Source organism: Hyalella azteca, unplaced genomic scaffold, assembly GCF_000764305.2.
Source record: "Hyalella azteca isolate HAZT.00-mixed unplaced genomic scaffold, Hazt_2.0.2 contig12019, whole genome shotgun sequence".
Classification (NCBI taxonomy): domain Eukaryota; kingdom Metazoa; phylum Arthropoda; class Malacostraca; order Amphipoda; family Hyalellidae; genus Hyalella; species Hyalella azteca.
Genome location: NW_025941990.1, coordinates 13,627 through 38,670, shown reverse-complemented (window position 1 = coordinate 38,670; position 25,044 = coordinate 13,627). Strand labels below are relative to the sequence as shown.

The 25,044-nt window shown below is 37.9% G+C and overlaps 2 protein-coding genes across 2 annotated transcripts; both read left to right on the top strand.

The window, feature by feature from the left end:
* The first annotated feature begins 1,745 nt into the window (after positions 1–1,745).
* Positions 1,746–6,844, top strand: LOC125178709. Its single transcript, XM_047883103.1, has 6 exons — positions 1,746–1,854; positions 2,183–2,207; positions 4,551–4,853; positions 5,298–5,594; positions 5,949–6,011; positions 6,552–6,844. Exons 1-6 carry the CDS (start codon positions 1,792–1,794, stop codon positions 6,842–6,844), a joined length of 1,044 nt encoding a protein of 347 aa, XP_047739059.1. The 5' UTR covers positions 1,746–1,791.
* A 222-nt stretch (positions 6,845–7,066) lies between these two features.
* LOC108671349 (tyrosine-protein phosphatase corkscrew-like) lies at positions 7,067–23,805 on the top strand. The gene is made up of 8 exons (XM_047883104.1): positions 7,067–7,148; positions 7,824–7,967; positions 8,320–8,433; positions 17,370–17,408; positions 20,941–21,107; positions 21,529–21,664; positions 22,113–22,179; positions 23,225–23,805. The coding sequence occupies exons 2-8, from the start codon at positions 7,890–7,892 to the stop codon at positions 23,242–23,244; spliced, it is 621 nt and encodes a 206-aa protein (XP_047739060.1). The 5' UTR covers positions 7,067–7,148; positions 7,824–7,889; the 3' UTR covers positions 23,245–23,805.
* The last annotated feature ends 1,239 nt before the right edge of the window (positions 23,806–25,044 follow it).

The following is a 25,044-nucleotide window of genomic DNA, read 5'->3' as shown; positions in this document are numbered from 1 at the left end:
AGTAAACAGTACTTGCCTTCATCTATTTTGTTTCATTAGACAAGTCCCTAATCTTGTCTTGATAGTTGCGTTACTGCAATAAGGCGGTTAATCCGTTATCCTAATTACTGACGGCACACAACCATTGAGTTTGACTGTTAGCAACTGAGGTCAAAGTATTACTTGTATCAATAGAAGAGACAAAGTGTGCAAACAATTGTTTTTTGTTGTGCATTTCCGTTCCATACATTATTGTTTTCGAATTATAATTGTTCATTTACATCACTTATTCAAAAATATTTTACCATGTAAATGTAACTGTTGGTTAAGTCTTATCAACCTGAAAATCCAACTGTGCATGATAGTTATCTACGATTTCATTAATTATCAACGATTTTATCCAATTATCTACGGTTTCATTAACATTATCTCTGAAATATTATGGAGATGTGCATTTATCGAAAGAAATTGAGTTTTGAATCTGTAATTTTTCCTGTTCTTCGTCGATAATATTAGAAATTTAATTGATAGATATTTAGAAAATTCAAATGTTAGAATTTATAATTAGAATTTCCATCTTTCTTAAAGTGAAGAAAGAGCTTACTTCGCTCTATACCTTTAATCTAGAAGAAAAAGAACGAGCCTTGACAGCCGCCGGTTTTGCCAGCGAGTCTTGCCTTAAATTTCCTCCTCTTAATCATCAACCTCATTCATTTGCATGCCATTCTCTTATACACTTGATTGGCCCAGTTTGTTCAAATTAAAATCTTAAGTTGCTTCTCAGCAACTATTATTAATTCTATTTAGCCGCATGCATTAACTTATACTGTCACTGGGCTAATCCTTACTACCTTAACTCGGCGCATTACTCGACAACAGCCTCTTAAGTGGATTTTTCATTTAAGGTAATTATATGTACTCATTGACTATTGAATTATTATTTCCAATTATATCTCGCTTATTTCGCAAGTTAATTAATTATATTTCTTTGTCAGCAGCAATTCAAGAGTATTTTATCTACTTCAGAACCACCCGAGTCGACGGTGCCTAGCTTACGTGCGATTCACGTGTACGCAGACTACGCTGCAGCTGACTCTATTTCTTTATATTGAAGACGGAACCAAGACCAAGCCTTGTCCACACCGTTCAACTAGTAGCAAGAAACAAAGTTGACTGCAAATTTGATCCGTTAATCTCCTTAAATAAAAGCTGAAGAAATTTCTACTGAGCTACAGTTGTTTTATAACCATTACCAATAATAAAACATAATTTTTAGTATCTATATGTCGTGTTTCAGCTAGAGTGATGAGCAACCGAAGCAAGGGTTTAAACAATTAAGGATTCTAATCGCTACAAACGTACTCATGATAATTTATAAATTTGAAATATATGAGATTAATTTATAGAGCACTAAAGCCCTAACACATCGCCAGCTACGAAATTATCATTTTCGGAGAGAAGAGTTCAAGCGCCTAAATTAAGCTGATAACGATAACATAGATCAAAATACCTACAGTTAAGGAAGTGATATCACTCGGCTCACAGCAGGAAATTGTTTTTTATTCGATGATACAACACTTTTATAATAAAACATTTAAATTGTGCATTATCTACAAAGGCTTACAAAGGTTGTAAAGTAAGAACCAAGGTACACTCTTATATCAGTTTCACGCTCCCACTGAGTAGGTTATGTACTGCATTCGCTCACAGTTTGTTCCTTCTGTGTTATATGCATACCATGCTTTGTCTGTTATGAACCGTGAAGTGAATTCTGAAAAACTAACGCTTGCAGTGCAAAGAAGGTAGAGCACGATGGTTGAGTTGTCACGAAGCCTGGTGTACCTGGGCTGCCTGCTAGTGTCCTCCACTCTCCAGGTTAGCATAGCGTTGGTTTATAATTATTGATCATTGAGTTTTATAAAGTACTCTTTAACTTAAGTTTCATAGTTCCTGCATTTCATTTTCCCTGAAGACCTAACTGCTTTGTGCTTCATGAATGAACATTATATGAAAAATTTCTGACTTAAGAAATTAATGTTCAAATTAGCTTCATGTGGAACTGTTTGCATGATTTGCAAAACAAAAACATCGTACACTTTGCGTTAGAAGTAATTTAACTTCTAAGAAGAATTTTCGCTGAAACTTCTCCATGTTGCCATTCGCACAGCACTTCTCATTGAGGACATTCCTCGTCCTTGTGCAGATCCAGACGGTGCGGGCGGCAAAAGGTGCGTATCGTAATTCATGCTATTATTTTAATACATAGCCGATAATTAATATTAATTAAATGATATAGATATGGAAATAGTTCTTCATCAGTCGTTTATACTGACAATTTTTACTCCAGCCAGATCACTTATCATATTGCGACACTTTGAACAAATTTGTTGAAGGTGAAATTTAGCCATTAGCATTAGCTTATTCATCATTGCACACTATACGAATATGAGAGAAATTTAAAATTCGGGCTCTTTGATTGCACAGCTTCATGCCACCTCCGATTTTCAGGTCAGATTTAATTCCTTAACCACTTTCAAACCAGACGTAGTGAGCCAGTTGAAGCTTTTCCCACAAGTGACGATGATCGACGCGACGTGGGAGCTGCACGAACCAACAATATATGATGAATATGAAGATATTAAGTATATAAATAAGTACGTGGTAAAGTGGATACCTGAGGGAAGCAGCGCCCCTACAGCAGAATGTGGCGTTGAATCGCCTGCTACCAGCACCTCGGCCTGTGATATGTACCCGACCTTATAGACAGCTGCACTCTCTACAATGTCACGGTGCAGCCCAGGACAATAGATGGGGACTTTGAATCAGACGCTGGCACCCCAGCGTCCGCAGCAGCCTACACCCTGCAGGATGGTGAGCGGGGCGTGCATTATATCATAGAGTTGATACTGAGGAGTAAAACACAAAAAGCATCAGCAGAAGTCATGCAATACCAAATTATCTCACACAATTAATCGTCAGAAAGCAAACGACAAGCGCTATATTTTGTCTAAAACGTGCAAAAAGTTGAGCTTCTCGGCACGATAACCTTCAACATGACGATGTCCATGGCAATCATTAAATATACATATTATTTGAAATTTAGTTATTTATCTGTAACAAGCGGGGGTGAATATCAATTATTTAACAGCCTTTAATTATATTTAGAATAAATGGAGAATATTAAATAACTGAAAATTATCATGAGATTTTGTCTTTCATCGTTTGATAATTAAAAATACACAGAAGATGGAAGGTCGGAAGTTTTGGAAAAGTATTGACATTTTTTGATTTCCTACACCTCAGCACGGCCAGCGGGATCACCTCCTGTAGTTTCGTGGTTGTAGGAAGTTGTTCACAAAATATTCATCAAGGTTATCTTTATTTGGACTCGTAACTTTACTACAGCATAGTGAGAATATTNGAGGGTCAGTGGTTAAGAGGGTGAGTGAGGAAGAGGGTGAGTGGGAAACATTGTGAGGCAAGATGATGACGAGTTAGTGGGGCAACTTAAGTATGAGTTAGAATAGATGAACACAACGATTCGCAGGTACATATTTTATGATAAACGAGTTACACTCCGGTACAAAACAAATTATTTCTTTATTAATTGTGCTTACTTATTTATCAGCACTCATTCTCTGCAAAGTTTTACTGTGCAAGACTAGATCAAAATATTTGTGCAAGTTAAAATTTGGATGAAATTAGGTCGCAGTTGCATTACCAAATATATTTCTCGGCTTCCTGAGAAATGTCTCGATCAAATTTGCAATGCGAAGATCTAAGCAGTCTCAACACTTCACTTCTTCAGAATAAAGACGACATATTTCCTGCAACGCAAGTTGTTCGTCTGCCTCTGTGATACATTTTTCTGTCCAGTCATGAGGGGATCTCCTAAGTCAGGGCTTGATCGGTTACTATATATTCGCGTTGGATTATGCATCGCAGTTCCAAATATTGTAAATTCGTTCGTCAGAAAATTATTTGTATTTTGACAAAAATGGAATTGAAACGCTTATACCGATGCGAATGGTATAGGCTGAAGTGACATTTGAACACATCGTCATAAAATAGGTTTTAACCCGGATATATATTTTGAGACATTCTGCTAATCTACAGAATTTTATAATTATTAGTATATATGCTAAAACTTGCAGGTCAAGCATTGTAATACAATTAATATTGTAAAAAGACACCGTCTTGAAAAAATGAACGGTCCTTAATTTTCATGGTAAAACTTAGTATGGATGGAAATATTAATGAATATTGATAAATCGATACAAAAACTTACAAGTATCCAATTGGGTTCTCAAAATTCATCAAATTGTTTGGATGTGAATAATTATAAAAGGCTCATTTATTATGCATTGCTTCAACTATTGTGAGTGGGGAGGAGGGTGAGTAGGGAAGAGGGTGAGTGGGGAAGTTATTACCAATATACATAGCTTATACATCATTGCGAGGACAGAATACGAATATAAGAGAAATTTAAAATTCGGGCTCGTTGATTTAAGAGCTTCAGGCCACTTCTGAATTTCAGGGCAGTTTTAATTCCGTAACACCTCTCAAACCAGACGTGGTGAGCCAACTGAAGCTTTATCCACAAAAAACGATGATCGACGCGACGTGGGAGCTGCAGGAGCCAACTGGTGAAGTTATTAGGTACCTGGTATCATGGATACCTGATGGAGTAGGCGTCGCTACTGCATCGTGTTACGTTAACTCGTCTGCTACCAGCACCTCGGCCTGCGATGTATACCCGACCTTAGACAGCTGCACTCTCTACACCGTCACGGTGCAGCCCAAGGCATTGGGTGGGAGCACTCAGATCAACACTGGCACCCCAGCGTCCGCAGCAGCCTACACCCTGCAGGATGGTGAGCGGAGTGTGCATTTATCATCGAGTTGATACTGAAGAGTAAACACTTACAAAAGCAGCAGCAGAAGTCAAGCAATACCAAATTATCTCATACATTTAATCGTTATACAAATCAGAAAGCAAACGACAACGCTATATCTTGTTTAAAACGTGCAAAAAGTAGAGCTTCTCGGCACGAGAACCTTCAACATGACGATGTCCATGTCATAATTATATATATATATAATTTGAAATTTAGTTATTTATCTTCAACAAGCGGGGGTGAATATCTTGAAACTAACAGCCTTAATTTATATTTATAATAAATGGATAACAATAAATAACTGAATATTATCATGATATTTCGTCTTTCATCGTTTGATAATTAAAAATACACACAAGATGGAAGGTCGGCAGTTTGCGAGAAGTGTTGACGTTTCCTTGCATGATTTCCTACACCTAGTACCGCCAGCGGGATCACCTCCTGAAGTATCATCCGTGGCAAGTCGTAGCGTGACTCTGACGTGGACCAAACCTGCCACTAAATGCGAGGTCGTCAACTACACCGTTGTGTACAGCGGTCAGGTCATGTGGGGAAACCACGCAACCTTGGAGGTTAATTCTGCATATTCCAAGACTACGACGATAAATATCGCTGGTTTGACGCCGTACAGCAACTACTCCTTCTCTGTTGTGGCGGCGACTGCAGCTGGGAAGGGGGAGCCTTCACTGCCAACCTATTGTGTAACGCAGGAAGATGGTGAGTGGGGAAGAGGGTGAGTGGGGAAGAGGGTGAGTGGGGAAGAGGGTGTGTAGGGAAGTTATTAATAATATTACAGCGACGTTTTCATAGCCACACTGTAGACGTCAAACCTTAAATTCCAAGATACAGAATGTTTTCACTCAACACGCTTAGATGAAACTAATAGTCCAAAAAAGAAAAACAAATTCCAGATGTTATGAGATATTTATGAGGAAAACAGACGTCCTCTGAATAAATCAACCCATGAGATGATCGATCAATAAAATATCAAAATGAGCTCAGCGGGTAGATTATTATATGGTGGATATGATATACTTATTGATGCGGACATTTCCTTACCCTGGACAACAGATGACAATTTCAGAAAGAACTTGAACAACGATTCGACGTCGACCTCCTCGTTCCCTCCTTCAGGAGAGATGTTCATGCTTTCATTACCTCACCTAACCAACCTTCAAATAATTCTAATAATCTGCACCAAAAATTTCTCACTTACATTTTCGTTCCAGGAATCAGTAATTAAGTGTTTTAATTTGTACGTTACAGACAGCGAATCCTTTCTTTAAAATTAAATGATTTCATTTATGCACCTAATACATTACTCTGTCATGTGATGAGGCAAAATGAAGTATTTAAATCTCTTGAAAGTTTACGATTATAATAAATTCAAAACATACAAAATGAAAATTTTTAATCACGAATGACTGACAGCTTCGTCGCAAGAAACTGTGGACATTGGATGATAGTGTTTACAAACTACTGCAGGACTTTTCCCTATATGGGACGCAACCAACACGAGTTTCGTAGAAATGGTTTTTGTAGTAAGGTAGCTTGAACGAATGTCAGCCACAACGAATTCGCAATTTAGTATATTCTACGAATATTTTTCATTATTATTTAAATGCCCGTGAAACATTAATATTTCTAAAATAAATTTATATTATCTCATGACAGAGCCAAACATCGGGTTGATCGTGGGCATGCTAGTGGGTATCTCTTTGTTCCTCATGGTCTTGGGTCTTCTAATTTACTTCAGACGCCAAATTGGCGCGTCTTGCTGCAAGGAGGCACCGGCAAAACATATTGAATCACCATCTAATAAAATTGAAAGAGACACGGCAGGCAATATCCCACTAGCTGACCAGCGATACACGCAGATGTCTTCGGACGCGGGTAGTCAATATGAGATACCTTTGTTGACCCCTCCACCCCAGCTGAAGATATGCTTCATGTATATACTTTATTAAAAAGTAGACATACTGACACACTTTTTTAAATAGTAAGGACAGATTAATTTCGATTCTGTAAATGTTTATGCTAGAAATATAAATCAAACAAAAGGCGGGATAGAGCTCTTATTGTGTCAAAGACATTTTATAAATTTTTCGGGTTCATTTGAACAAATGTTCGACTTGGTTCATTCTTTCAATTTTAAATATGAAAATAACGAATTTGATGTAAAATTGTAATCTAATAGCGAATTCTTATGCACCAGTTGATGAAAACCGCGTGAAGTTGAAGTCAGGGGAATACATCAACGCGTCCCACATCGTAAGTTTCGTTGATGATGTTGCCTGCATTGAATAAGATTTTTTTAGAAACGGTCAGCTTTAATAATTCATTTAGAATATATTAATGGTATTTAATACAATTAATTTTAATATAATCAAAGTTAATGGTAATTAATATAAGTTAACTTTTTTCATACGTGAATTTGCAACAAAACATTTCATAAAAAATTTGCAAAAATCTGCACGTCCTATACTTAGCTCGCTTATAATTTTTCTGTGGTACTGAGAACCTCGAATAATGTTGCGCGTGTGGATCATTTGATTTTGCTTCTATTCAAAATGAAGTTCGCAATTTAAAACTAAACGAAATCCTAAAAACGTTGTAAATGAAAGTCGTTGAGTAAACCAGTTCCATCATCAGTTCAAGATTTATAGAGAAAGACTGCGAGCGCGTGGTGAGCACTGAATTGAATATTCGATCGATTAAACTACAATTAATTGATGTAAGCGTAATGCAATAAAACGAATTTATCATTTTGAAAATGCACTGAGAATTCTGGCATATTGTTTTCTTGCACTGAATAGATCAATGAAAATAAGGAACAATACCGTAATACTTCTGTGCTCTGGAACAAACCTTTCACGATTGTGTTTCTAAAGCGATATTCCACTTGGTAAATGAATTTGCCCTAATAACTGTTCACCTGAACTCCAGGATGGCGGCTTCATAGCAACTCAAGACCTACAGCAAACGACTGACGATGACGATCTCTTCTGGTCGATGGTGTGGGAGCATCAGGTGTCCATCATCGTCCGGCTGTCTGCGGATGACAGAAATCTCGGAAACAAACAAATGGGCGTAAGACTTGTGAAAAATTTAACCTGAAATTGAAAAGTTAAATATTTTTTACTTATAACCCCAGTATTGAACTTTTATGTTTATTACAATGTAAGATACCTTAGGTCTATGATCTAAATGTATAATATTAAATTAATACCGCTTGTAAGTGTCAACAACTCAAAGTTTAATACCAGTGCGGAATTTCATTGCCAAGTTTAAGAGTTTTCCTTATTTAATCAATGTTGCCAGTCTAAACACAGTGTGTGTTAAATAACTCTATCAGGTCAAGTTTCAATAACCCAGTGTTTGATAACAGTGCAGAATGTCCTGGTCTGATTAAAGAAAATCACAAAATTAATGATGTTTTCAGTGTGCCCCTTACCTGCCTCTGGACCGACGCTGGGTGTTCAACAACGGCATTGAGGCGAGCGTCAAGGAGAAGAGGCAGGAGGAGGCCACGCACACCACCACCACCGTCGTCCTGGTGAAGACGGAAGGCGGCTTGACCCTAAAAAAATTTAAGGTATGATTATGAGTCTTCTGCAGACTCATTATAGTTGGGTTAAGGTTATTCTGGGTCTGCTTGGCACTCGATCGCAATCACGACTAGCCAATCACCTTGCCGACATTATAGTCTCCTGACAGTATGGCAAGTTGTGGGCTTGGCCAAGCCTACCAAGCCTATAAATTGCTCAGAGGCTGCCCTTCAAGGGGGCGTATGCCAAAGGCCAGCTTTGCCAAACTTCACACTTAGTTTACATTTCTTTCCATAGGTAAGAACGCTAGAGTGCAAAACGGCCTCTGAAGTCAAGTGCTCAAAGCCATAGCGCCGGATGTCCACAGCCATAAAATAAGCTTACCAAAGGTAAACATGGCCATACTGCATCTGGCCAAACCTCCTCTGGCCTAACCTCTTCAGGCCTAACTGTGCTCAAAGCCATAGCACCGAATGTCCACAACCACAAAAAGGTAAGCATGGCCATACTGTATCTGGCCCAACCTCTTCTGGCCTAACCTACACAATTTGTAACATTTTTCCACCCAAAATTTCTCCTGGAATTTTCCGCTTACCGCAGTTTGGGAACAACTATTCAAAAAATGCGTTTTTGGAAGGCTAACAAAAAATCACGATTTAGTTTCTGCGAATGATGGAAATGCGAGCAAACCTTTCTCAGCACAGCGAAGAACCAGAGTTGACGTTGCGTACGGCTCATCAATCCCAGGAATGGATTTAATTTTAACTGTGTATTTTTTTATAAATTAGTATTTATTTGAGAAACTGAAAATTTAGCTTGTGCAGTCAAGAAAGGAAAATTCTATTTTAGACCATAGTCGTCATCAGTTAGTTTGAAAAATTATGTGTAGCACATGCATCGTCGTAGCGTGCTGCGATGAGGCTCAGGCTATACATCGTGCAGCCCCGCATTCGAGACTTGGGAGCAGCTCGTCGTTCATCTTACGCCGGACTGCAGTTGAGCTTAGTGCAATCTCGTATTAACTCTTCACTGCTTACCGATGTTGACTAGACAACTGCATGCTCTCTATGGCTGTAAATGCTTACCAATAAGGTTGCATAGAGTGGAAAGCCGTTATCAGTTAATTCAACACAATCTAAAATTGAAAGCATCATCGTTTAATTATTCTTCCGTTTTCCAATGCTTTCTTAAGTTTTGATGTGGTAGCGTTCCTCATAGCAAAGACTATATACACAACACTGATATTAGTTTGGTATACCATTAGTTGATTATCGATCACTTTTTGCATCATTTCTTCAGTTGTGGGGGAAAAATGTTTTTTCCACGAGCATTATTACCCACGATTCTGACTTTTCTCAGCATGTTCTTTGTATTCAGAGAGTTACTGAAAAAGCATTAATAATAAATCACGTATAAATTCAATTGTCCATTCGTTCCCCTCACTGCAGAGGAAGGGAAGGCCATTTTTTATCACATTGTCAGACTCGGCCAGAGCTGCCTGTAATGACGCCAACGGGTTCCTTTCATTATAGGTTCCAGAATTAAGTGCCAACCAACATTTCTTCTACTTGTAGGTCAACAGAATTCAGTTCAGACGTAGTTTTATTGCAGGAGTCCAGAAGCAAGAACGGAGCGACAGAGGAGGGAAGTACTCCAGGCTCTTATACCTACAATTAAATAATCACATGCTTAAATACACAGTACTAGTAACGAGATATCAAACAATTATAACGCAACTCTTACAATTAATTTCAAGTACACATTCTATGTATTATTCAATAGAAAACCTAAGCGCTTACCATAGGTACAAGCGGCCGACTGCCCAATTACAACGAATGAAGAAAACCTGGAAGCAAGCCTTTTCTATGGTTCGGGAGATGTTGTCAAAACATCAGCTTCAAATAATCTAAGTTAATAAGTTAAATCATTGCACAGCCCGATACGGGGAATATTCCCAAGCGAACCGCTCAGTAGTCGCCAGAGTCGGGGCCAGACTGTCGTAATTAAGTAACTGTCTGACTTGAGATAGGAATGTTGATCAAAAAGCGGACATAGAGAAGCTGATTTACGTGCTTCCTTAGTTTTAGGCGTTCCCTATTTCAGAGTCGCCCCTCCATCTAAATTTTGCTTGGGGAGTAGCTCTATGGCTAAACCAGAGCTAAACCTGGCATCTGACTTTTAAATAGCGTTGCTAAGACTTTGTTCCAACGAAATCAACTCGCAATCAAAATAGTTTCAACGGCAAATGCCTGCTGGAGGGTAGGTACCTCATCTGATTTGAGGATAGTACGTAAAGAGCGGNTGAACCGAATGTTATGCATTATGCGTTGAACTGTGGATTTTTTTACGTTTACAATGTATAATACTGTGGTTCAGAATTGGCTATTGAAGTTAAATGCTGTCTGGTCTTGGACGCATATTGTTGTGATCTTAGATGTATGTATATGTAATCATATCCAATATATCAATGAACCGTGCGCAAAGCAAATCGTCATCACTCTGAAAAGTTATTTAAATCACTCCTGAGGAACTTTTTCAGTAATCATATATATTTATTGAATGCAACTTATTGTCCATTTAGAGCACGCTTATTGATAGTTTAAATAAAAAGCATGTCCATAAAAATTATTCAATAAGTAAAAACACAACAAATCTATTAAACAATTTGTCCCGCAGAGGATGTATTGCTACATCCATGAATGCATCGACTTCTACGTTGAAAACAAGAAAATTCTCAGTGAAGGTAAGTCAATGACGAAAAACGAAATAGATAGTTTTTTAAATTCAAATCATTCTTTGTGCATCGAATTCAACAAATTTCCGTTAACGTGTCAAACTCTAATGATTTGTTACTGAAATAATACTTAGTAAAAATAATGGACATTTTGGAAGGAAATTATCTATAATAATGTATCACAATTTTTTCTGCTTTCCAGTATAACTTTGGATTTAAAACATAAGATTTTGGCCCTTCTATATAGTAATCTTTCTTAAAGAAATTTCTACGTATAATATCTAAATTATATAAAAACTTCTTTTTGGACAGGAAAAATTAAACTGGAAGAGTAAGCGATTTAATTTATTTAAACTTCATTAGTTTACTTATTTGTTTCGGGAAAAAATACGAAACAACTAAAATAATTAAAATTATAAAATGAAAATATCGGGTAAAATAATCAAGTTGATGCCTAATCTTCAGTACTTCCTAAATTTCAAATAGCTAGTTTAGAAAATAACTGTCCTTCAATAATTGCTGAAAATGAACAATTACTAGAAAAGGGCAAGAATATTAGGTTGAGTTGCAATGTAACAATTTCGTGGAATAAATTGCGCTAATAATTCACTCAATCGTCGGTTATTAGATCATACGCATACAAACCCAATAATTAAATAGATAAGAAATACTGTAAGCTTGGTCGTTGCCTGCTGTTGTCATATTGCTGATTATTGATTATAATTATAATTATATTTTTCCGTTATTGCATAAGACTCATTGAACTTCCATCCCATTTAATTATAAGAATGTTTATTGTTAGCGCAGCCCTGGACCAAAAATTTAACTCGTAAACAAGCCCTAGCGCCAACGCCTGCCCTCATAATGCAATAACTAAACTCAGCCTCACACCCAAGAAGCTGTAGGTAACGGAGTCATCTCACCACACCAACTCTAACTCACAGCTGCCTCACTCCACAACCTGCTGCATCAATTAGTTAATTGTCAACAGGTCCTACTCCACAAAACTTTTCCTCATACTATCACATCTCACAAGTGCTGTAAGCCTTACTATCCGCAGACCACGCCGGATCACCGTAAACCTTCTCTGCTCCGCATTTGACTGGCGTAATCCCACCACACGCCACAGGCAGAAGCGCATCTGGCCCAACCTCTTCCACCGCGCCCCGGCCCCCCTTTCAGCAGCCAGAAGGCTTTCCTCGCTCGCTGATCAGTTGTGCGCCAGGCTCTATGGAGACAGGCCTGACAGGGTTATCAAGAATTACTCTACTAGTAGCTCGTCTTTACATGTCATATATGCATTTGAAGCTGTTGGAAATTGTTTCTGCCCGATACATTATTTCAGATGATGCATTAAGAGAAGGCGAACATTTGCCATCCTCTGGTTGTTCACTCAAATGGCTAATTCAATGAATACTTAGCATTTAGAATCAAGCGCAGAATATCCGCTATAAGATTCATAAAACTCCATCGATGAAAAATTTTAGGAGGATATGATTTGCAAGCGGTTTGGCTTTCTCAATTGATTGAGCTTAAATTTGTTGTAATTTGTTGAACCGATTATGGTACCCAAATAAAAATTAAGAGTGGAGCACCTATGTTTTTAAGATGGCTATAGGCGGACGCCACAGGTGGAGCAGCTATGATTTATACAGTGAATTAAGGGTGGCGTGTACCACCTTTGCCACACCTATAACCTGCCTATGGCCCCCCTACCCGTAAAGCTCTTCTTCCGCAAATAACTACCCATTGGCACCAGTGGCACATTGACGAGCCACCGATGGCCACTTTTTAAAATGAAGTCTTAAAAAATTTTTAATTTAGTTTCTAATCCGATGCTTATGTATTTACTGACATAGTTCCACACAATCAGCATTGTAAGGGCTGCGTACATAGATCTACCACGATAGTACAAGTAACAATGTCAGACATGTAGCGGGAACAAATTTTCAGAGTACCATACACATACCTCGTGAGAAATCGAGTTGAAGAAACTCCTTGCCTGCAGGATTCGAACGCCGGTCTCCCACACGCGAAGCAGAGCCTCTACCGTTGAGCTGTAGGAGAGGACTAAGCTCGAGAGTAATTTTAAAATATTTGACTGAAGTATTGCAAGTATTAATTTCATCGAATGACAGAAGTTAGTGCTACCACCGTGATGATTAGATGGTTCCAACAACAATTTTATTTGAACACGCTGCTACATTCAAATAAACAGCCACTGAAACAACCTCCGTTTATTCGTAACGAACGATGGTTCAGCTCAGAGTAAAGGCTACGGAAAAATGCCTAATAAGCATCGAAGTTTCATAATGTGAACATTACACCAATTTCGACAGCGGTTTGATTCGAAATATTTTATCGAGAACATTCTTACGTGATAGGTATAAGAATTGATATCACTCGATTATTTTGAAATTTCATGCGTGAATTACCTGCTCCACTTCGTGTCACTATTTTTCTCTTGCATAATCTTCAATCTTTTGCGTCCAATAGATACCAGGACCACTCTAGTATAAATTTAGACTTAAAATCGAAATAATTATCGGACTGTATAAGCAAATTTCCCTAAATAATTTAATTCCACTATCGAAGTAAGCGATAGAAAGACGAATTTTTATTCGTATCCCGGAAAGTAAATAAATTCGTATTTATTCGTAAATAACCCGGAAAGCACATATTTCAAGCAGGTCATGGTAAAGATTAGTAGGAAGCAAGTCATAGTAAAGATTAGTAAGATTAGTACGATGCTCAACGCCGACTCCCGTAAACCGAACTCGTGTGAACGTGTGCTTACTCGACTGCTCGCTGTGCTTGGGAGCCGCCGAGCCGCTGCTCTTTAGAGATGCCTTACCTCTACAGACTACGTCGACGTGGCTTTAGAGTTTAGATAAATGGGGCGATTGGAGAATATTGTCAATATTAACTAACACACTTAATCGATCCATACAGTTTATACTTAATGATACAATAATTAGTCTGAATTGATCGCAATATTTCCAACACAGCCAGTTGGCGTATATAAAAGTTTTTTCTGCAGCTTTTTAAGTTTGTTGGCAGGGCGGTGGGTGCTGGAACTGCAAAGGAAAAAATTCCGACAATAGAAATATTGCCTTAAGTTTTTATTGAACGCATATGGAAATATCGGTAATAATCGATGGTGGCATATGAATCACTTGAATAATAGTTATAAAATCAAAAAGAATTTTTGAATATTCAACCGGAAAAAATAACTAAATTCCAAATGAGCATAAATAAAACCAATTTTCTTTCAATTCTTAATTTGCCCTCAATTTATATGTAAATTCTTACAGGGGATCTGGGTCGAGGTGATGTTAGAACAACTTTGTATTCATTCTCTGTTTTCTAAGTTCATAGAGGAGGAGCGAGACGTGAGCAAAATTTTCAATGCTTCTAATATTCCTACCCAACGCAATCTATTTACATATGACATAGAAATACCTAGGTTTTCAGCTATCGCTGTTTGTAAGGTCAAACGTCGACTTCCTAAAGCAAATTCGTCATAATGCTTCCTACAATATTTATAGAAAAAATATCCAGAAAGAATTTGATCTTTCAGCATCGATTTATGTTTTGATTTTGTTACATTCTTCGACCCAATCAAAAATCAAAACATTTCGTCGTAATCATCGCACGTAGCAGCAGGTGGATTGAAGTTTTCAATATCGTCAGTATGTTCAAATAAATGTTTTTTTAGCCAATTTTTTATTTGCTGCCGCGTTTCAATTCTTATTCAATGTGTTGCCTTAAATAATTTCCTTACGTAGAAGTAAAATTTTTTAGGAATAGTTATATTGTCCTCCCTAATATAATTTTGTAGTTATAGTTTTAAATATATTTAAAAATATATAAATATTCATTTTTAAATAGTTTTAAAATATGTATTTTTCAATACATTCTCTATCAAAGTCACAAGCAACAGTTTGTACTGTGCATCTCTCAGCAAATTTTCTCTCGCAGAAATCATGTTTGTCATCACTTATTCCCTCAACTCAAATGACGGTTACATTAAAATAATTGAGCCGAGTCTCATGAGCCTCGGAATCTCAGTTGAAAACTAGAAAGCAAAAATAATAGATAATATCTTAATAATACATTTTGTGATATTAAATCAGACTAGTACTGTCATACAATGTATATGAGACGTTATAGCTAATATTATTAACCACATTGAATTTACATTGAATTAAATCACATTAGCAGTTAAATGGTTAAATATTGCAATGGAGCACAATGTGATTCACCTAAATCAATGCAGTATAGATAGAAAGATACAGACAAGAATGGTTGAGTTGTCGGGCGTAAATGGGATTTTAAATAAATTCCTGGGTTTATGTAATTAGTTGATCAGGACCATTTACCCATGCACACGTCGTCAAATCGTGTAATCATTTTGTTGCATGTGCCAGTCTGAGCATGAAAATCACGCTAAACATGGCTCTTCTTACATGAGCCAGTGAGATAACATGACTGACTGTTCCTAACGGTGCCTTCCTAACGGTGCTGTAATGAACGTAGCTCAGGTCCGCAGCTTAGCACCGTCTTGTGAACGCATATCAGACGGATGTGTGGCATGCGTGTTAGCATTTACTGCGTTCAGCCGTGCATATTACTCCAACGCTGGCTGAGGATAGCATTCCTTTTTCTGTCTCGCTCGGGTAAGTGTATCCTGCGACAGTGGTGGCAGCTCTGTATGTATCCAATATATGTGAAGCTGTCATAATCGCCCCGGTTCTGAAAAGTATTTCCAAAATTTAATTTGATTATACATCCCAAAGAAGTATCATACATCAAAACACTCGCTCAAGCCCTGAGTTCTCGGTTAAAAGAGTACATGGTGGACCCTAGGTAAATGGTCGTTTACAAAATTTTGATGGCAAATATTCGAAATAATATTGCGGGTGAATACTCGGTAACATTATTTGAACTGGTTATGCAGATTGTGATGATACACTTGTTTTACTATATACTGGCCTAAAACTGTGGCAGTTTCTTCTCAAATTCTATTTTTATGAAATAAAAGAAAATATGACCGAGACACGAAGTTGAAATCTCTCTCTCTCTGACTTCGGATCAAAGGTTGACCTGCAGGTTTTAGTGTTGTGCTAGTAATTGTTATGTTAAAGTTGTGCTAATGGTAATGTTAGTAATTGTTATGGGTGTTGTTTTGCAATTAGTGCATATAAATAAAATCTGATTGAATTCAATGCAAACTAATCGTCTATCACGCTACGAGTTTATTTAATTATTTTGTGGCGATTGGATTACAAAGGTAGGATAACGAAATAACGTAACGTTAAATATTCTGTCTGTCGGAGCAAACAAAAGCTTTCCCATTGTCCATTCCAGTAGTTAAGTGTTTAAACATGTGTCAAAGTTCATTAAAGTTATGAAATAAATTCCAAAATTGTTTCATTTAGGTGATGTCATTTTTCCTTCTTTGTCAGAATAAAGAAAAGAAATATGCTGCTCTGAGGAGAAAAATTATTTAAAGATAAAGGATGTATTCACTTAACACGTTTATATGAATCTAACAGTCAAGAAAGGCAAAACAAATTCCAGATGTTAAATGATATTTAGGAGGAAAACAGACGTTTTAAATAAATCAACCTATGAGATGGTCTATATCAATGAAATATCAAAATGAGCTCAGCGGATAAATTATTAGTTGCTGGATATGATGCAATTGAGGCGGGCATTTCTTTCCCCTGCACTACGGATGAAAATTTCAGCGAGAACTCGACCACTGATTGTCCGGCGACCACCTCGTTCCCTCCTTCAGGTGATATATTCATGCTTTCATTATCTCACTCAGCCTATCTTCAAATAATTCTAATAATCTGCAACAAAAATTTCTCACCTGCATTTTCGTTCCAGGAATCAGTAAGTGTTTTTTAATTAGTACGTTTCAGTCAGGCAATCCATTATTTAAAATTCAATAATTTCGTTTCTGCACCTAATATATTGTTGGGGACACATTCTATTTCTTCACAAACTTAAGTCTCCCCGACACTTAGCACGTGATCGTTCTTCAATCAGCTTTTCCAGACCAAGGATTTTCAATAAATAAACAGTTGAAAGTAAATATAACTAACGATGCATAAATGGAAACAAACACAACAAACCTAACACCCTAATCCTAACCTAACTTTAACCTTAAGACTTCACACCACCACCACCGTCGTCCTGGTGAAGACGGAGGGCGACTTGACCCTAAAAAAATTTAAGGTATGCTCATGACTCTTCTGCAAACTCATTATAGTTGGGTTCAGGTTATTCTGGGTCTGCTTGGCCACTCGATCGCAATCAGCGACTAGCCAGTTACCTTGCCGACATTGTAGTCTCCTGACAGTATGGCAAGTTGTGGGCTTGGCCAAGCCTACCAAGCCTATAAATTGCCCAGAGGCTGTCCTTCAAGCCCACGGCGGAAGGCAGTGGACAAAAGGTTCCCAGAAGTTCCTGGGCGAGGTTTTCTGAACCTGCATAACTAAATATATGCCAGAAGCAGTCGGTGCCCGTTCGTGTGCGTGCGTGCGTAAGTATGCGAACATTTACTTTCTTACATACTTACGTAATTGCTTTTCTTTTTTTTTCTTGCCCTAATATAAGAGAATCAAGTAAATGTTCGATTCGAATGTAATAGTATGTTACTGGTATTATGATGGAGGCGTGTGGTAACTTGTATCATTGCCAGGTATACAGTGTAAGGCAGTAAACGTTATGATGTGTAAGGCAGGAAAAAAAGTGCCAGAAGGATTCCTAGAATTTGCAACAAAAGCCACTACCAGGGGCCTCGGCTATGGGGCGCATGCCGAAGGCCAGCTTTGCCGAATTTCGCACTTAGTTCACATTTCTTTCCGTAGGTAAAAACGCTATAGGGCATAACAGCCTATGAATCACGTGCTCAAAGCCATAGCGTCCGATGTCCACAGCCACAAAATAAGCTTGATAAAGGTAAGCATGGCCAAACTGCATCTGGCCAAACATCTTTCGTCCTAATCTACACAAGTTGCAACATTTCTTCACCTAAAACAAACCTGAGCGGGCCTAACCAAAGCATTAGCTGCAGAAAGTTAGAATGGCGGTCCAAGTGTGCTGGACCGTCCATAATTCTTGCCGGAAAGAAGGTTGCGAGCCGGGACAGGGTGAATAGGTTTGGCCAGAAGAGGTTAGGCCGGAGTAGGTCTAGCCAGATGAGGAACTGCCTGCTTATGAGCGAGCATGCTTGAGCAGTGGCTGACAACCTACGGCGCTATTATATGTCGGCAGTGTGTCGCTTGTCTGGATTACGGAGTTTAAGCGTAGTCTGCGGCTTCTAGCTCTGAGGCTGAGTAAAGGTAATGTATGGTGAAACTGGGCGTTGGCTCCAGGGCTTAATTTTGAGTAAAATTTGTGGCCTACGGCTGCACCCCCTCGGCTATAAATTAAATAAACTGCGTTGCAACTCATCGACGCGACAACATTTATTCACGCTTCGAGTCGCCGACATGTGGAACAGCCTCCTTGATTACATTGATGACTAGGGGCGCATGCAGGAGTCCAGCTTTGCCAAACTTCACACTTAGTTCATATTTCTTTCCGCAGTAAGAACGTAAGAGGGCATATAGAAGCCTATGAAGTCAAGTGCTCAAAGCCATAGCGCCGAATGTCCACAACCACAAAAAGGTAAGCATGGCCATAGTGTATTTAGCCAAACCTCTTCCGGCCTAACCTACACAAGTTGCAACATTTCTCCACCCAAAATTTCTCCTGGAATTTCCCCTCTTACCACAGTTTGGGAACAACCTTTCAAAAAATTAGTTTTTTTTTGAAGGATTAAGAAAAATCGCGATTATCTAGTTTCTTCGAATAATGGAAAGACGAGCATACCTTTCTCAGCAGCGAAGAACCAGAGTTGACGTTGCGTACGGCTCATCAATCCCAGGAATGGATTTAATTTTAACTGTGTATTTTTATAAATTAGTATTTATTTGAGAAACTGGAAATTGATCTTGTGCATAGTCAAGAAAGGAAATTTTATTTTTTAGCCATAGTCGTCGTCAGTTAGTTTGAAAAATTATGAGTAGCACATGCGTCGTCGTAGCGTGCAACGATGAGGCTCAGGCTATACATCGTCCAGCCCCGCGTTCGAGACTTGGGAGCAGCTCGTCGTTCATCTTACGCCGGACTGCAGTTGAGCTTATAGTGTAATCTCAGATAACTCTTCACTGCTTACCGATGTTGACTAGACAATTGTGTGCTCTCTATGGCTGTAAATGCTTACCTATAAGGTTGCATAGAGTGGAAAGCCGTTATCAGTTAATTCAACACAATCTAAAATAGAAAACATCATCGTTTAATTTTTCGTCCATTTTACAATGTTTTTTTAAATTTTGGTGTTGCAGCGTTCCTCATAGTAGAGACTGCACAACACTGATATGGTTATTGTTACCATTAGTTAATTATCGATAACTTTTTGCATCATTTCTTCGGTTGTGGGGGAAAAATGTCATTCCCAAGAGCATTATTACCCACGATTCTGACTTTTCTTAGCATGCTCTTTGTATTCAGCGAGTTACAGAATCACGCATTAATAATAAATCACGTATAAATTCAATTGTCCATTCGTTCCCCTCACTGCGGAGGAGGGAGGCGATTCCCCTCACTGCGGAGGGGGGGGCGATTTTTTTTATCACATTGTCAGACTCGTCGGCCAAAGCTGCCCGATACGGGGAACATCCCCAAGCGAACCGCTCAGTAGTCGCCAGAGTCGAGGCCAGACTGTCGTAACTGTCTGACTTGGGGTAGGAATGTTGACCGAAAAGAGGATATAGAGAAGCTGATATACGTGCTTTCTGAGTTTTAGGCGTTCCCTATTTCAGAGTCGCCCCTGCATCTAAATTTTGTTTGGGGAGTAGCTCTATGGCTAAACCAGAGCACTACCTGGCATCTGACTTTTAAATAGCGTTCCTAAGACTTTGTTCCAACGAAATCAAATCACAATCAAAATAGTTTCAGCGGCAAATGTCTGCTGGAGGGTAGGTATCTCATCTGATTTGAGGATAGTACGTAAAGAGCGGCTTCTCGGTGAACGAGGATACTAACTTGAGGGAAGTGGAGAGAGTACCATGAGTAACCTTGAGAGTACCTTGAGATGTGGAAAGTAATACCTAGGGGTACGAGAAGAGATTACCTTGGATTACATGGAGAGGTTGATTGAGAAAAACCGAAATTTTGTTTCAGTAAAGAAGACATGATGCGGTAGAAATGATGGGGAAATGTAAAATCAAAATGATGTTTTAAATACTGTTTATATTAGTTATACCTGAGAATAGTTATTGTATAAAACTATGTAAATGTTATTGAGCAAAACAATTTACCAAACAATAGACGAGCTGATTAAGTTTGCATAATATTAATGTTCTTAAGAAGCTTAATTGGCGTCTGATCAGTGATCGAAGTTTTGCTTTTGCGAGCAACGCAGCTTGATAGATCTACGTTGCTTTGAAACGCAATAAATTGTTAACATCTGGAGTGCAAAATAATTAAAATTTAAAATCTTGCGGCAATCGCTGGAATTATTTTGCACCCAGAAAATTATTCCATACGATAAATATTACGACTTGGACCCGTATTGACGACCTGGGCCGCAGCGATTGGCAGACGAAGTATTAAACTCGTAACTATTTTTGCTGGTTCGGCTGTTGATTAATTTTGCAGATGAAATAATATTAGAAAAATAACAAGCTCTTGATAATGTATTTTGGAATTATATATACAGGACATCGGGGAACGGCAGGTGGTGCACTATCACCTGAAAAACTGGAACGAAGGCAATCCTCCCGAGCCGATGAACTTCCTCAAAGTCCTGAAAACGATCAGGGAACGCAAATCAAACTCCATGCTGTATGAAGAAGACTATGAAAATAGGGTCCTAGTGCACTGCGGGTGAGTCATAATTATGAGTTAATTGTTGAGTTATGGGTTGTTTGTTGAGTGAATATCATCTACATGTCGTTCGGAGTTGAATTAATGGAAAATTTGTTGGAAAGTTTAATTAATGGTATGTTCCAATTTCTTACTTTATTGGCGTGTTTTTGTTAACTTTGGTTATACGCTGATTTTAACATTTATCTCAAATTCATAGTTGTCTTTGGTTTGAAATGAAAAGTTTTTAGTGATTTTATTGCGATTTTTTTGGCTCTTAATGACACTACTCGAAAATTTTCATTTCTTATGTACCAGTAATTTGCTTTACAAAAACCTTTGACTAATTACTTGTCCCTATATTGATCCCGAAAAACATAAACATATCACAGCAATTAAAGTTTATTTGAATTTATTATAAAACATACATTCATCATTGAAGAGCTGGAGCGAACCGCAGCGGAGCTTTCATCGCTGTCTGGAAGCTGATGGACGACGTTGACCGAAACCAGAAGCCAAATGTCTTCGCAACTGTGGAGAAACTGCGACACCAGCGCATGCTCGCCGTCCAGACTCTGGTGAGCGAAGTTAACTTCGAGAGAAAGCTCTACATATATGATTCTTGAGAAGAGTTGTTATTTGGGGATTTATGAATCGAATGTTATGCATTATGCGTTGAACTGTGATTTTTTTACGTTTACAATGTATGATACTGTGGTTCAGAATTGGCTATTGAAGTTAAATGCTGTCTGGTCTTTGACGCATATTGTTGTGATATTAGATGCATATGTAATCATATCTAAAATATCAATGAACCGTGCGCAAAGCAAATCGTCATCACTCTGAAAAGTTATTTAAACCACTCCTGAGGAAATTTTTCAGTAATCATATATATTTATTGCATGCAAATTATTGTCCATTGAGAGCAAGCTAATTGATAATTTCAATAGAAAGCATGTCCATAAAAATAAAAATTATTCACTGAAGGAAAAACACAACAAATCTATGAAACAATTTGTCCCGCAGAGGATGTATTGCTACATCCATGAATGCATCGACTTTTACGTTGAAAACAAGAAAATTCTCAGTGAAGGTAAGTCAATGACGAAAAATGCAATAGATAGTTTTTTATTCAAATCATTGTTTGTGCATTGAATACAACATATTTCCGTTAACATGCCAAACTCTAATGATTTATTAGTGTAATAATACTTAGTAAAATAATGGACATTTTGGAAATTATCTATAATTATGCATCACAATTATTTCTGCATTCCAGTTCAACTTTGGATTTAAAACATAAGATTTTGGCCTTTCTATATAGTAATCTTTCTTAAAGAAATTTCTACGTATTATGTCTAAATTATATAAAAACTTTTTGTTGGACAGGGAAAATCAATCTGAAAAAGTAAATGATTTAATTTCTATGAACTTCATTATTGTACTAAATGTTTCGGGGAAAAAAACACGAAACAACTAAAATAATTAAAATTATAATAATGAAAATATCGGGGAAAATAAAATCAAGTTGATGTCTATGCTTCAGTACTTCCTAAATTTCAAAATAGCTAGTTTAGAAAATAATTGTCCTTCAATAATTGTTGAAAATGAACAATGTCCAGAAAAGGGCAAGAATATTAGGTTGAGTTGCAATGCAACAATTTCGTGTGATAAATTGCGCTAATAATTCACTCGATAGTCGGTTATTAGATCATACGCATACAAACCCAATAATTAAATAGATAAGAAATACGGTAAGCTTGGTCGCTGCCTGCTGTTGTCATATTACTGATTATTGATTAAATCATAATTATATTTTTCCTTTATTGCATTAGACTCATTGAACTTCCATCACATTTAACTATAAGAATGTTTAATGTTTGCGCAGCTGTGGACCAAAAATTTAACTCATAAACAAGCCCCAGCGCCAACGCCTGCCCTCATAATGGAATAACTATACTCAGCCTCACCCAAGAAGCTGTAGGTAACTGAGTCATCTCCCCACACCAACTTTAAGCAACACCTCCCTCACTCCCCAACCTGCTGCATCAATTAGGTAATTGTCAACAGGTCCTACTCCACAAAATTTTACCCCATACTATCACTTCTCACAGTGCCGTAAGCCTTACTATCCGCAGACCGCGCCGGATCACCGTAAACCTGCTCCGCTCCGCATTTGACTGGTGTAATCCCACCACACGCCACAGGCAGAAGCGCATCTGGCCCAACCTATTCCACCGCGCCCCGGCTCCCTCCCTCCCGCAGCCAGAAGGCTTTCCTCGCTCGCTGATCAGTTGTGCGCCAGGCGCTATGGAGACAGGCCTTGACAGGGTTTGCATGAATTACTCTTCGATTAGCTCGTCTTTGTTCGTTATATACGCACTTGACGCTGTTGGAAATTGTTTCTGCCCGATACATTATTCCAGATGATGCATAAAGAGAAGTCGAACATTTGCTATCCTCTGGTGGTTCACTCAAATGGCTAATTCAATGAATACTTAGCATATAGAATCAAGCGCAGAATAGCCGCTATAAGTTTCACAAATCGCCATCTATTAATAATTTTAAGAGGATATGACCTGCAAGCGGTTTGGCTTTCTCTTTTGATTGAGCTTAAATTTGTTGTAATTTGTTAAACAGATTATGGTATGAATCTTTTCAATGAAGGTAGGGTAAATTTAATTGAAATCTTTTTGCTTTTAAATTCTTGCCATAACTTTGAGCAAAATAAATATTAAGGATGTAGTAAGAGAGGCCTCTCATGAGGCGTATCGGAATTCATTAAAAAATTAGCTGACATTAAGATTGACATGTTTGTTTCTTGCAGTCACCGACAATTTGCTGTGCAAAGAATGCAAGATTTCAATGACTGTCTAATGTCTATACGATAACAATTCCCTTATTGAACATGGCTGAGCTGAAGAGATGTGGCTCGTCAACCGAAGCATAATTTGCCGCGGTGCTTGAAATAATCTACTTTGCAAGGGAGCGAAATCAATGAACAATAATTAATAACCGGCCTAAGAGTCTCTACGTAACGTTGTCGTGACTTGAAGAAAACTAGCGACATTTTACAGTGCGGCAGGTTGCTGTAGCTCCTGGACAGGTGGAGTTGGCGACCCTTAATAGAAGAAGTTTTTCTGTTTCTTTTTAAGTTTGTTGGCGGAGGCGCGGTGGGTGCTGGAACTGCGAAGGAGGAAATTCCGATAATAGAAATGTTGCCCGAAGCTTTTATTGAACGCATTATGGAAATATCGGTAATAATCGATAGGGACATATGAATCACTTGAATAAGAGTTATAAAATCAAAATAGAATTTGTGAATTTTTTGAAAATATAATTAAATTGCAAATGAACATAAATAAAACCAATTTTCTTTCAATGCTTAATTTGCCATCAATATATATGTAAATTTTTACAGGTGATGTACTCGGCGGCTAGGTCGAGGTGATGTTAGAACAAGTTTGTATGCATTCTCTGTTTTCTAAGTTCATAGAGGGGGAGTGAGACGTGGGCAAAATTTTCAAATTTTGATTCTAATTTTCCTACCCAACGCAATCTATTTACATATGACATAGAAATACCTAGGTTTTCAGCTATCACTGTTTGTAAGGACAAACGTCGACTTCCTAAAGCAAATTCGTCATAATCCTACAATATTTATGGAGAAAATATCCAGAAAGAATTTGTAATTTCAGCAACGATTTATGTTTTGATTTTATTACATTCATTGACCCAATCAAAAATCAAAACATTTCGTCGTAATCATCACACGTAGCAGCAGGTGGATTGGAGTTTTCAATTTCGTCAGTATGTTCAACTAAATGTTTTTTAGCCAATTGTTCATTTGCTGCGGCGTTTCAATTCTTATTCGATGTGTTACCTTAAATAGTTTCCTTACGTAGAGGCGAGAATTTTTAGGAATAGATATTTTGCCCTCTCTAATATAATTTTGAAT